The 13616-nt window shown below is 40.4% G+C and overlaps 1 protein-coding gene across 3 annotated transcripts in view; it reads left to right on the top strand.

The window, feature by feature from the left end:
* Nucleotides 1-13616, top strand: part of git1 (G protein-coupled receptor kinase interacting ArfGAP 1) — a 30503-nt gene that overhangs the window by 3089 nt on the left and 13798 nt on the right. For 2 of the 3 annotated variants that reach the window (XM_084717124.1, XM_084717122.1), the window contains exons 2-13: nucleotides 1531-1664; nucleotides 2061-2173; nucleotides 4400-4505; nucleotides 4863-4949; nucleotides 5070-5200; nucleotides 5319-5413; nucleotides 6641-6683; nucleotides 7440-7466; nucleotides 8667-8715; nucleotides 9270-9342; nucleotides 11414-11511; nucleotides 12454-12565. In XM_084717124.1, the coding sequence (XP_084573250.1) occupies nucleotides 1531-1664; nucleotides 2061-2173; nucleotides 4400-4505; nucleotides 4863-4949; nucleotides 5070-5200; nucleotides 5319-5413; nucleotides 6641-6683; nucleotides 7440-7466; nucleotides 8667-8715; nucleotides 9270-9342; nucleotides 11414-11511; nucleotides 12454-12565 (1068 nt within the window). The remainder of the gene's footprint in view (nucleotides 1-1530; nucleotides 1665-2060; nucleotides 2174-4399; nucleotides 4506-4862; nucleotides 4950-5069; nucleotides 5201-5318; nucleotides 5414-6640; nucleotides 6684-7439; nucleotides 7467-8666; nucleotides 8716-9269; nucleotides 9343-11413; nucleotides 11512-12453; nucleotides 12566-13616) is intronic. The other variant, XM_084717123.1, reaches the window with a different exon arrangement.

Genomic DNA, 13616 nt, shown 5'->3' with positions numbered 1-13616 from the left:
TTGTCCGTGCATGCATCATGTGCATGTAAGTCTGCATATATTTGTTTTGATATTGCAGACTGTGTTAGTTGTGAGCTGCTCATCACATCAGGGTCCTGTGGGCATAAACATGACCCAGACTCTATGACTAGTCTGCCAGTGGCTGTTGACTGGCACTGGCCTGAGCTGCTTTCCCTCCCATCTTTGCCTCATTCACAGTCATCTATTTGCTATTTAGAAAATCAGATTCAGGCAATTGTCTTAGGTAGAGAAAAGTGTTGTTCCACCCATAATTATATCACAGGCAAACTAAAACAAATACCAAATGTTACAAAAAAAACCCCATCAGACTGCTACTGGAAAGTAGTAGATCTGAAATTTGACACAGCCATTGAGGCACTACTGGTCCCAAGCTCCTTATGACTGAAAGATCAGAGTTTACCTTGTCTGTCCATTTGTGTAGGAACATGCACATTGTAGTGATGTTTCTTGTATCAGAAATTTAAATGTCTTGAATCTCTAAATATTTAATCTTTTTCCTTTTAATAAACAGTATTGCTACAATAATTAGTGTAACCAGTAAAATATAACTTGATAAAAAATCTTCTGGTTTTGTTTAACTTGACTCAAACTGGTTTTCTGCTGTTTTGGACGCCACTGAGGTGACTGGGTTGAGCTAATTCTTATAGGTTCAGTTGAGCCCTACATTGGTAAGCACTTTTATCAAAGCTTGGCTCTGTTCATGCATTAGTTCATTAGTGAACAATTGGAGTGTGCCGGGCCAGGGGGAATTATAGTACAACTCAGCATATGGCATATACATGGCATATACATTGTGTGTATGACCCAGCTTTATGCGGTTATTTGGTCCTATGCATTGCGTCTTCCAACTTTCACTAAGACACCTCACAAAAGTTGGCGGATCATTTATATTTTCTTCACATACTCATAACAAAATACCCAAACTGAGATATTACTGGTGACATTTGTCATGTCTGATTACCGTAAATGATTATAAATGCATTTTCACTACTGCAAAATTCAGTTTACATATTTTGTTCTAAAATTGTCTTTATTAAAACACTCTTGTGTTAACACAGCTGTTGGATTCATTACAAAGAAATTTAATTTGAGTTTTTGATGTCATTGTTGGCACTCTGTACATACGTATCTGCATATTTTATTAAACACTTCTTACTACAGTTTAGCAGCTTAGAACAAGTGTCTAAAAGGAGCATATGTTTGACTTGACCTTGAATGAAGCCTGTTCAGGGTAGCAGTCTAGGTAAAGTACATGTTTTTTGAGGAAAAAATGGCACCACAGTGTCCTGTCAAGTGTTAATTTAGCCCCCCCACATTATCCTACTTGCATATCGAGGGGTTTATCGTAAGATGGAGAGTACGTCGTCGGAGTGTTCATGCAGCCTGGACGTAAGTGACTGTTGTGTTGAAGCACTTACAATTCTTTACAATGCTGAAAAGTCTTGCCATCATACACAACATCTTTATAAGGCATTTAATACCAGCCACTTACTTCTGTTTGTCTATCAGACCCGGGCTGGACCAGTATCAACCGAGGGGTCCTGATCTGTGATGAATGCTGTTCAGTCCACCGCAGCTTAGGCCGCCATATCTCCATAGTCAAGCACCTGCGGCACAGTGGATGGCCTCCCGCACTATTGCAGGTAAGGCTGAGAAAAAACGAGTGAGGTAAAGGGAAAAAGGAGCAGGGAAGGGCTGGTAAAATGAATGCAGGCCCAGAATACTACCGTGGAGGGTGAGTTAGTACAGAATCTGATTCAGCACTGGGGATGTAAATTCATTCCCAATGGTTTTACATCTGCATTTATTAAAAACAGTTTGCATTTTTATTATTAATATTAAATTCTTTGCCTTTTCCTCTGTGTGTGCATTATTTTAAGCGTTTTGGTCAGTCCAAAAGCAATAAATTCTAATCCTGCAGTATTGCATTAGAGCTGTAAAGCGACTTTACTCCCCAGAATATTCTTGTGATGGTGGATTTTTTCTTGCGTCGTGGTGAGCCATCAATGAGTCACTGCTGGTGCATGTGTATGTTTCAGATGGTTCAAACCTTGGCCAGTAACGGGGCCAACTCCATATGGGAACACAGTCTCCTGGACCCTGCTCAGGTGCAGAGCGGTCGTAGGAAACCCAACCCCCAGGACAAAGTCCAGTAAGTATACTCCCTACAGGCTCAAAATACACAGAACAAAACTATTACACATCTCCCGTCAATCGTCTGTGCTGGAGGAAATTATTGTCTCTGCTGCACAGGAATGTTACAAAACCTTTCTTAACATAATTGGTATTTCCAGTAGTGAAGAGCAGTTGCACCCAGTTGTTCCTTAATGCCCTCTAAACAGATTTTACTTAGTCATGGATCATCTTCTGGATGACTCGTGTTCTGTTATAATAAGGTTTTGGTATTACTAACTACAGGATGGATTTTATCAGTCGAGGTTTTCTAGTGCTTTCTTGGGTTGAAATGAGGCTATGGGACGGTCATGAGATTAGGAATTGGACCTGCAGGGAAAAAAATCTCTTCAGTTCGCTTAAAGGGTAATTTCAGTATTTTTTAACCTGGACCTTATTTCTCAATTTTTTGTGTCTAAGTGATTAATGGGGACAACAGTTTTTGAAATCTGTCCAGTACAGTAGGAGAGCACGACAGCCAGCAGAAGTGAAACTAAGCTACAGTGTAATCCCTCCAGGCAACTGTGCACCACCAAAGTAAGTCCACTAAAAGGGCTTGTTTTTGCCACAGACAAGCTCAGATTGTTATTCTCAGTGCCTGACAAAATTATGAAAATGATTGCAGCAGAGAGATAACCAGACACCCTTTGCAAAAAGTAATTTTAACATTGTCATCTTAATTTAAACTTGGCAGAAACAAAACAACACTCATCATAAATGCCTTGGCTTGTCTTTCCACTGCTCCAACAATCATTACCCCTGGTTTAGTCAAAATAAACCCTTTAATTTACCATGTCAGATGTGATCTGTATAATTGAATATGTGACAATAAAACTGACCATTTCTTTAACCTTTAAAATATCGGTAGAGGTGCAAGATGGAGGTCAGACATCAGATAAGCAGCTATTGTTTATGTATAATATCTATTTTCATAAATAATGTGGTGAATGAAGGGTTTGTTTTGAGCAAACAATCAATAGTGGAACAGTTGAACACTTTTATTTTGTGTCTGCAGAGTTTGCATAAAGATAACAATGCTAAAATTACATTTGTGCAAAGCGAGTCTGGATAGTTGGGCAACAGCGCTATCACAGCTGTTTCTGGTTAAACAAAATGTATTTTACTTCTTTTAAGAAAAGTTGCTCTCTGAAGTGATCCTTTCCATAACGCTCTCAGATACTTATAATAACAATCTGGGCCAGTCAGTGGCAAAACAAGCACTTTTAGTTAACTTTCTTGACAGTGTGCAGTGTTCTGGAGAGATTACATTGTAACTTAGTTTTGCCTCTGATGGCTGCAGTACTCTCCCTCAGTACTAGACTGGATTTCTTGACTTGTTGTCGCCATTAGTCATTTGGAGACAAAAACATGCAAAAATATGATTAGGTTGAAAAATACCTAAGTTTCCCTTTAAGTTGCATAAAAGTATGGAAGCGCACTGTGCACACCCACACCCTGTGTTAATGTCTTTGTGGAAAAAAAGCAGGAAACCTGCAATAACCCATCAGTTCTGGCTCATTCAAGTAAATGTGGATGTGAAGGAAGCCTGTTCTGGCTTTGCTGAGAACCAGCAGAGTTGTTATTAAGATCTGTAGTTCTTAATAGGGCTGGACAATACGGTTTATAAATAATATCTCTATTTTGAAGCTATGTTGCGATATACATCTCCATATACACATTTTCTAAAAAAAACAACATACTATAAATTCTCTAATAGGACAAAAATATGATAATCTTATCATGCTATCATCTTACTCATCAGCAAGGCTGTGTGATGAGGAAAAAAAAAATCAAATATCACAGTATTTTTTACCAAATACCTCATTAATGCAACAATAATGTAGCAATGACTACTGGAGTGTTCACAAAATATTAACATAATGAGACATTTCATAAATAATCATCAGCAATGTGGATATAAAGGCTAAGTGTGGAAAAACAAATAATAGAACCGTCCGATAAGTTCAGAAAATTACATGATTTTGCTGTGATGCAGCTTTTAAAACCAGGAAAAAACAACTTTCCATATCATGAAACAATGAAATGCAAACAGACAATATCTAGTCTCATATTGTGGTATAGATGTATCAATATGCCGCCAAGACTTTTTATCTGATAAGAAAGTAGGATTTTCACCTAACACATAAAAATTAAAAAGCATGAAGTATGCATCTTGTTAACCATCTTACCTTCTCCTCCTGTGCAGTCCCACTAAGTCAGAGTTCATCAGAGCCAAATACCAGATGCTGGCCTTTGTGCACAAGCTACCCTGCCGCGATGATGATGGTGTCACTACCAAGGACCTCAGTAAGGTGAGGGCTCAGTGTTTCATAACCAAGGGGTTGAGAATTTATGAGTTCACCTTAATTAGCATATGCGGACATTGTCATTTTGTTGAACTGCATGTGTAAGCACAAAGGACATTTCATTTATAGATGTTAGTGGGAGGCTTCATATACAAACACGTACATGTGCAGCACACTCACAAATGCACACCCACTGACAAAACCCCCCTGGCAGGAAGTGAGCTCAATGACGCAGCAGGATGTAATAATGATCTCTAATGCTGTAGAGCTCCACTGAGCTAATAAGGGGATTCTGCTTGTTTCTGTCTCTCAATGATGTTTAATCTTTCCACCCCCAACGGTCTCTGTATCTCTCTCTATTAGCAACTCCACTCGAGTGTGCGGACGGGGAGTTTAGAGACATGTCTTCGGCTTCTGTCCCTCGGCGCTCAGGCCAACTTCTTCCACCCGGTCAGGAAAAAAAATCTACTTGCTGACTCACTCCATCTAGCAATTAGCCCTGCTCTTCAGTAACTCTCTTTATGCCAGTTCTCTTGTCCTGACTGTTTGTGTGTTATCCTGATCTTCCAGGAGAAAGGCACTACCCCGCTGCATGTGGCAGCAAAGGCAGGCCAGATCCTGCAGGCTGAGCTGCTAGTGGTGTACGGTGCAGACCCCGGAGCCCCAGACATCAATGGACGCACACCTATGGACTACGCAAGGTACAAGACTGTGGAAACACACCACACATTTGTATTTAAAATCAAATCTCAGATTTACTCTGCTGTTGGAGAACAACACAGATAAGTGGAGTATTTTGTGTTTGTGTCTATTTTGCAGGCAGGCGGGCCATATAGAGCTAGCAGAGCGGCTGGTAGAGTGTCAGTATGAACTGACAGATAGACTAGCCTTCTATCTTTGTGGACGGCGCCCAGGTAACCCACTGCAGCAGTTTGTGTGCTCAGCCATAACCTTAAAGGGTAGCTTCAGTATTTTCAAGCTGGACCCTATTTTTTCAAGTTTTGTGTCTAAGTGACTAATGGAGACATTAATGTTTGAAATTTTTCTAGCATTGAGCAAAACTACTGCAGCCAGCAGAACGAAAGATACAACTTCAACCTGTACTGTACATCATCAAATTAAGGCAACTAAAAGTGCTTGTTTTTTGTCAGTAACAGGCTCAGATTGTTATTAGACATGTCTGAAAACAGTGTTGAAAAGGTCGCTACAGAGAAACCTTTTTTTTTTTGAAGATTAGGATGTGTTCTGTTAAACCAGAAAAAAATGTTCTATTGCTTTGGCCAAACTAACCAGGATCCCATTTTAAAACTGTAATTCTAAAATAATCATCATTGTCTTCACTCAAACTTGAAAACAACAATCCAACAATCACAAACTGGTTTGGTCAAAATATTATTTTAATATTATATTTATTCACTGTGTTAGACGTGAAAATATTGTGAGAGGATCGAGTGGGAGGACATCAGAGAAGCAGTGGGAAGAAATGGTGTGTAAAGCCAGAATATTTTCATATCTACCTCAGTGAAGTTAGGGGGTATTTTGACAAAACAACCAGAGTTAATCATTGTTGGAACAGTGGAAAGATGAGCTAAGACATTTTTGGTGAGTTTTATCTTAATGATTTAATGAAGATGACAGTGACAGCGTTAAAATTAGCGTTTTGTAAAGGGAGTTTGGTGCAAGCAATGAAACAGCTGATTCTGTATAAACAAAATGTCTGTGTTGCGTTCCTTTGTATAATGTTGCCAGACACAATAACAATAATGGTCTGAGTCTGTCAGGGGCAAAAGCAAGCGTTTTTTTGTGGACTTATTTTGACGATGCACAGCGGCTTGTAGGGATTAAGGTGTAGCTTAGTTTCGCTTCTGCTGGCTGCAGCACTCTCCCTCAATACTGGACCAATCTCAAAAATTGTCGTTCCCCTTAGTCACTTAGACACAAAAACATGGGAAAAAGGTTGAAAAATACCAAAGTTACCCTTTAAGCATAGCATTTTACCTAAGTGACATACTGTGGTAGCTCTACTTATCTCCTCTCCTCTCCTCTCCTCTCCTCTCCTCTCCTCTCCTCTCCTCTCCTCTCCTCTCCTCTCCTCTCCTCTCCTCTCCTCTCCTCTCCTCTCCTCTCCTCTTTCCCCACAGATCACAAGAATGGCCATTATATCATTCCTCAAATGGCAGACAGGTATGGACCATGACATTTTTGTCTTGTGTTTAAGTGGTTTGGTGTCCTGTGTTTGCGTGCATGGTGTGGTTTAATTGCATGGTGTATCTTTGTTAGTAGACTTGAACTTTGCAGCTTGCCATACTTCTATGACTGCTTCTTTTCACTGTGTCTCCCTGGCATGGATTAATTGATACTGATGCAGTTTAGTGTTGTGACCAGAGGGTGTCACCATAGTATGTGTTACCCCACCCAAAACAGGAGTTAGATAGAGGAGGTCTTGGGCATCTCAATCACAGCTGGCTGTTTATCGTAAATGGTGATCTAAGCTATTACAGGTACCTGAAATGATTTAAATACTTGAGGTGCGCTTGGTTTATGAATCCCAAACTGCAGGTTTGATTTGAGAGGTATAGAAGTGCATAGTCAGGTTTTGATAAATCAAGTTCAGTATTATTTGGCTCAGCTTCTTTTAAATATTTGATGGGTGCTAGGATCTCACAGCTGAGCCAGAAGAAATAGCTTTAAAAATATACTCACAAGTGCACATATTAGACAGTGAAACCAAGTCCTCCTCAAAATCTGTTTGTCTCTTAAGCGGGATCCTCTGAGCTGCCATCTAACTCCACTTGCACCTGTTCTGTTCTGGTGAATGGTTCCTCTTGATTATAACAATTAAAGCTGTTTGATGTGGCTTCTCTACCCCACTTTCTGTCTGTTTCTTCCTTTCTCACTCGTCTTCTGTTCTCTCCATTTCGCTGCGCTTGGTGGAGCCAGAGCTCGTCCTAAGTGCCCGACACAGAGGTATCTTCACTTTCCTTGTACCCTTTTTCCAGAATTTATTCCTTCATTTCAACACCCTCTCTCTGCCAGCCCATACTTTGTAGATTTCCCTGTTGTATACCAGAATAAGCTCCAGTGGAATAGTGGTATGATTATTAGGGCTAAATCTGGCACTAATTGAAATTAGAGCTGTTTAGAGTTAGTTATGAGGAAAGAAATATCTAGATAACTAGAGGCAGTTAGGAAATAGTTTCAGAGGGTCTCATGCAGTAAGTACACTGTTGCTCTGCTTAGGACACACTCATCCATTTTCAGAATATGCAGTGAAGCTTTTAACATGTAGCTGTTTTATATCTGTGTAATAAAACAGTCTGAGAAGCTGTTCACACCTGGTGTTAACATGCGTCTTGGGTGATCTGAGTTGACAACTAAAAAGGCCAATTAAAAATTTGTCTCACACAGCGTTTCACAAAGATTATAGAGATTCTTCTCACTCAACGACTTGCAAAATTGCATGATTTTTCAAGGGAGTCTAGGGATATTGTGGTTACTAGGGTGCTTACAAACACCCACTGCTTATCCTGACAGGTAAGAGTCCAAACATGTAAGTGCATTACAGTGAACCAAATGATATAGTTACTGGATGTCAGTTGAGTAGGCGTTCCTTTGTACACACTGGGTCACGTGTGGCTCAGACCACCTCTGAATTTGGTCTGAGTGATTGGCTCTCAATGCATCTTGGGTGCATTTACACCTGTACTTAGATCTGTCCACTTTTGATGGGATCACCCAGGATGCAGGTGTAAACAGGTTCTAACATACTTGAGACAGAGTTTACAATAACGATAAAGTTACATATTAACTTACATAAATGTGTGCTGATATTTTGTTTTTTTTTTAGCCATATAGTTGTAGCTTGCAAATTTACAGATGCATACTGTCCCTGTGATTGTACAGAGAGTTGTTTTCAGGTTTACATGGCTCCAAATGGCAGTCACCATTACATCAAGCCCTTATAATCTGACCCCCAGTGCATCCCACCCCAAATATGACCTCCCTCTCCCTGACCCCCCTCCCCTCTCTAGCCAAACACCTTTCCCACCTCCTCACCTCTTGCTCCTCTCTCCATATCCGCATCGTCCTCCCTCCCTATCCCTCTGCCTCTTTTTAGCACGATGTCTTTGTGGTGACCGTCTGACTGTTGTTCTCTGTGTTTTCTAGTCTGGACCTCTCAGAATTGGCCAAGGCCGCCAAGAAGAAGCTCCAAGCGGTGAGTTGGGTTGAATTTTGAGATTTAAATATGGCTTATTGTGCTTTTACATTACATTACAATTCTGTAGCAGCGGTGAAAATCATCATAGTCAAAGTTTTTAAGCAATGGATTAAGACAGTTTCCTTGTGTCCTTGAAAGCAGTGTGAAATAATAAGTGCTTGGTTTAAGAAAATGGGCAAAAAGTTGGGTTGGCATAACATTCAGACTTTGTGCTCGTTGCCAAAATAATGTTTGTCCGCTCCTTGGGCCATCTGTGTAGCCCCACAGAATGCCAGTTATCCAAAAACTGAGACCTGATGGTCAGTCATCCCCATTTGAGGGACTTGAGTCACTAACCATGACACACAAGTTAAAAAAAAAAGGCAATAGTTGCCTGAAAATGAGACAACATGCCAAGTAAAATCTCAAAAATTGCAGCCCAAATGACGGTACAGTATCAGGCTGTTTTCATGTCTGTCTTCTTCTGCTCTCTCTTGTTTTTCACACTTGTGTTTGATGTACAAATACGCCTGTTAATATATCTGGCATCAATTTATTTGTTTGTATGGCAGCTCAACAATCGTCTGTTTGAGGAGCTAGCAATGGACGTCTATGACGAGGTAGATCGCAGAGAGAACGATGCAGGTGAGACACATCTCCTCCCTCCTCACTTTCTATTTTTGTTCTCTCTAAGGTTGAAATGTCTGTTTTTGCTTCTTCCTATATGGAAACTACAACACTGATTCCAAAAAAGGTGGGATGTTGTATAAAACATTAATAAAAACAGAATGCAGTTATTTGCAAATCATCTTTGACCTGTATTTAATTGAGTACAGTACAAAAACAAGGTATTTAAATATTTCAGGAAGAATTCCAAAAATGTTGGTACAAGGACAACATAACAGAACAGATTCATTGGTAACAGGTGATAGTTTCATGATTGGGTTTGAAAGGGGTGTCCTCTAAGGACTCATTTGGATAGAGCGAGGTTCAAGGAAAGCTTTTCTCAACACACAATTGCAAGATTTTTAACACATTCTCCCAGATGTGTGAAAGAAAGGTTATCTCAATGTTTGGAGTTGTCCCTAGCAACAGCAGGATAACCAGGTATCAGTCAGACCTAATGGTGTTCTCAACATTACTAGCCTGCAGGCTTATTCTTTTCAGATGGAAGTCTTCCACACCTCCATCTCACTCGCACTGGATCCGTTAGGTAATGTCATTTCTCAAACTAGAAAAAAATCAGATGCACAGTTCAGGGCTCTTCAAAAAGTCCATCACATCTCTACCCTACCTTTTCCCCCCACCATCTTTCTGCTCTTTCCTTTCATCTGTACTACCTGTGCTGCCTCAACGTGTTTATCCTATTGCCACTACAAATACAAAGTAATTCATGTGCAAAGTAGGATACTGGTTTAATGTACGACACATATACAGTGGTGCTCCTTTTTTTTTTTTTTTTTTACCTTTTTCTCTTGCTTTTTAATTTTATTCATTTTACTTAACTATTTATTCCGTCTTCTACTGAAAACTCAATAAAAACAACTTGAAATAAAAAAAATACACAATTGCAAGCAATTTAAGGAATTAAGTTCACTGACCTGTGTTAGTGCCCATGACATGTGCAACTGTCACATCTGTGAAGGCCCCATAAATGCTGAACGGTACATACAGGATTTGGAGCAACATATGCTGACATATTTTTCCAAGACGTCCCTGTTTATTTCAGCAAGGCAATCCTAAGCTACATTCTGCATGTGTTATAAAGTTCTGGCCTGCCTACAGTCTAGATCTGTCTCCCTCTGAAAATATGCGGTGCATTATGAACCACAAAACAATACAGACCCTGTACTGTTGAGTGGTGTCCTCGGTTTCCAAATGCAGAAAGAAAACACCATGTATCACAGTGGTGAACATGACCCTGCCCCGAGTTTTTTGGAATTTGGTGCAGGTGTCAAGTTCATAATGACTGTGTATTTACAAAAAAAACAATTACGTTTATCATGTTGAACTTTATTCAACTGAATAAAACTCAAAAAGGATTTGCAAATCATTGCAAATCATCTGTTTTCATTTATGTTTTACACAGCATCCCAACTTTTTAGGACTTGAGATTGTAGATGTTGAAAGAAGTAAAAAAAAACACCTCCATAAGACATCATTGGTGTGAACTTTGAGAAGAAGGAGAAGTGAGAGAAAAAGCGAGAAAATAGCGGAGAAAATAGACATTGAGAGGACAGAGTGAATTTGAAGGACAGAGTGCAGAGAAAAGGAAAATGAGTGTTGAAGAGGAAGGCCAAATGGGGTGAGTGAAGGAGGAGGAGAGACGGAGTGAGGAAGTGTCTCTGAAATTCTTCAGCTTCTCTCCTCCTCCTCCTCCTCCTTGGCTCTTTCTCGCTCTTTTTGCCCGTTTCTTCTCTCCTTTTTCCTTCAGTAGCAGTAGCACTCAAAGTGTGTTTTCTGACAGAAGCACCACAGGTAAGTGGCAAGGATAGAAAGAGACACACACATACACAATCAGCCACACACAAGGGGAGGGCTCAAAGCACAATGTTGGATTATAGGGCAGCTTTAAGATCTACTGTATGGTTTTTACTGTGCTTTGTTTATGTCTATCTGTATGTATATATGCGAGGGTGGATGGATTGGCTGTCCACGTTCCATGTTAAAAGCACACAGGCACAGACTTATTTTCACTTAATTTTTGTGTTTCCAGTGTGGCTCACAACCCAGAACCACAGCACTCTGGTAACAGAACGCAGTGCGGTGCCCTTCCTACCAGTCAACCCTGAATATTCTGCCACACGCAATCAGGTAAAACAAACATACACTCATTCATACTCCAGCATGCAGTACAGATACATATATATACCCATATATACCCATATACATTGGTATTCTATACATCTTTTTAACCATTTGTCAATGACAGAATTGAGAAAAAGAAGAAACTAAGGTGAAAGAACTTGCAAGGAAAAAGACAAAATAGAGCCTAGTGATATTTTGACTGTGTGTGTGTTCGGGGGGAGAAGCTGAGAATGAGTGTGAAATTGACAAGGGATGTTCTTCAGCTGTGAAAGAGGAGGAGAGATGTAATCCATCTGTGTTTCTCCCTCTCCCCTCCTCTCTCTCTCGCTCTCTGTGTGTGAGAGAGAAATCCCATATGTCGTCTCACATAGTTTCTCCTCATCTGTGTGGCTCATTAGTGTAAACATTGACTTTTAACACGAGCACAGAAAAAACACTCAGAAAAAACACCCACACCGCCACGTTTGCTCTGTCCTGATTCGGCAGTTCACTGTGGTCAGGAACTGCTGTCTATTTATGGTGTGAAACAAAAGAAAAACACACATGCACACACACATTTAGACTTGAACTTTTTACCTCCTATTGTCTTCCAAAATTATGTGTTATGAATAGCACACAGTTCAGCACTTCAGTGAAAAGTGACCTTTTTATTCTCTTAAACAGATGCCAGTACGCTAAGTGTAATTGCACGGTTTATGTTGCTTTCCTTGTGTTTGTGTATGTGTGAGCACACTTGTGATGGTGTGTGCTGAGTATGACTGTTTTTTTCCACAGCACATGGTCGTTGACCACAGTAGTCACAGAGGCAGTGAACCACTGTGGGCTGGATTGTATCTGTGTTCCACACAACTCATGGAGAATTTCAGACAGTCGTCATGCCAGTGTATGCGTGTGTGTATATACTGTATGATAATTCAAGTCCTAACTTGTGGTTCGTTCTTCTTTCAGGGCCGTCAGAAGCTTGCCCGCTTCAACGCTCGGGAGTTTGCCACGCTCATCATCGACATCCTGAGTGACGCCAAAAGGAGACAGCAGGGGAAAGGTCTCAGCAGCCCTACTGGTGAGACACTAGGAGGAAGGGACAGAGAGATTAGGGCTGAGAGATGAGGCAATTATAAAGCTTTTTGAAGAATAGCAAAAGAAAAAAAGGCATTTAATTTAAAGGGGTAGCTCAGATTATTTAAAGTAGGGTTGTATGAGGTATTTATTGTTAGTCAGTGTACTGTCAAGAGCAGATAGAGGTCGGTACATCACCAGTTTGGAGATGCAGAGAGTAGTACCAGCAGGGAAGTTAAGCAATGTACTGCTGTGGCCAGGGTCACCAGCACAATGTATTTTAGCCATTTTAAAAAGGTCTACACAAAGAGGGCAATATCATTACCTTGCTATCAGACAGCCTTTTACAACTGAGAACTGACCTTATGTAAGCTGAATATCGCTCTATCCAAAGCAGCCACACTCTTTAAGGAAAAACGGTAATTTTACCTCACAGAACACAGGAGTTGTTGGTCTGCCGCTGCCTTGATCAGTTAGTTTGTTTGTGTTATCGTTTGACTTTGGTTAGTCTGAACTAACCTTTTTCTTCTAACCCAGAGGTCACACAATAACATAAACTGACAGATCATAACAGATCAAGGCAGTGGCAGACCAGCAACTTCATGTTCTGTGAGGTAAAATGACTGATACTGATACTGACAGCGGAGTGTGTTTGGTTTGGAAAGAGTGATATTTAGCTGATAGAACTATATAGGGGCTAAAATAGATTTTGCTGCTGACCCTGTCTACAGGAGTACTTTGCTTAGCTTGGTTGTGCTCCTTTCTGCTTCTCCGAAGTGGGGGTCTGCTGACAAGCATCCGATGTAGGTTATACACTGAGTATTGATAGGCACCTCATACTACCCCACTTCAAATAACACAAACTATCCCTTTAACTCCTTAATATGGATAGAACAGGGCAGTTTATTGACTTTCCCAGCACTACTCTGATAAATTTTTTAGGCTTTAAAGCTCTGCGTTGTTGTGCAAACACTTTAGAGGCAAATGTGATTATTGTTGTAAGCAGCATCATGTGGACAGGCTCCATCAATTCCATAATGGGGGAAAAAGGGATG

This window comes from Lutjanus erythropterus, chromosome 4 (genome assembly GCF_056507025.1).
Source record: "Lutjanus erythropterus isolate fLutEry1 chromosome 4, fLutEry1.hap2, whole genome shotgun sequence".
NCBI classification, from domain to species: domain Eukaryota; kingdom Metazoa; phylum Chordata; class Actinopteri; order Lutjaniformes; family Lutjanidae; genus Lutjanus; species Lutjanus erythropterus.
This window is presented reverse-complemented; position numbering and strand designations above follow the sequence as displayed.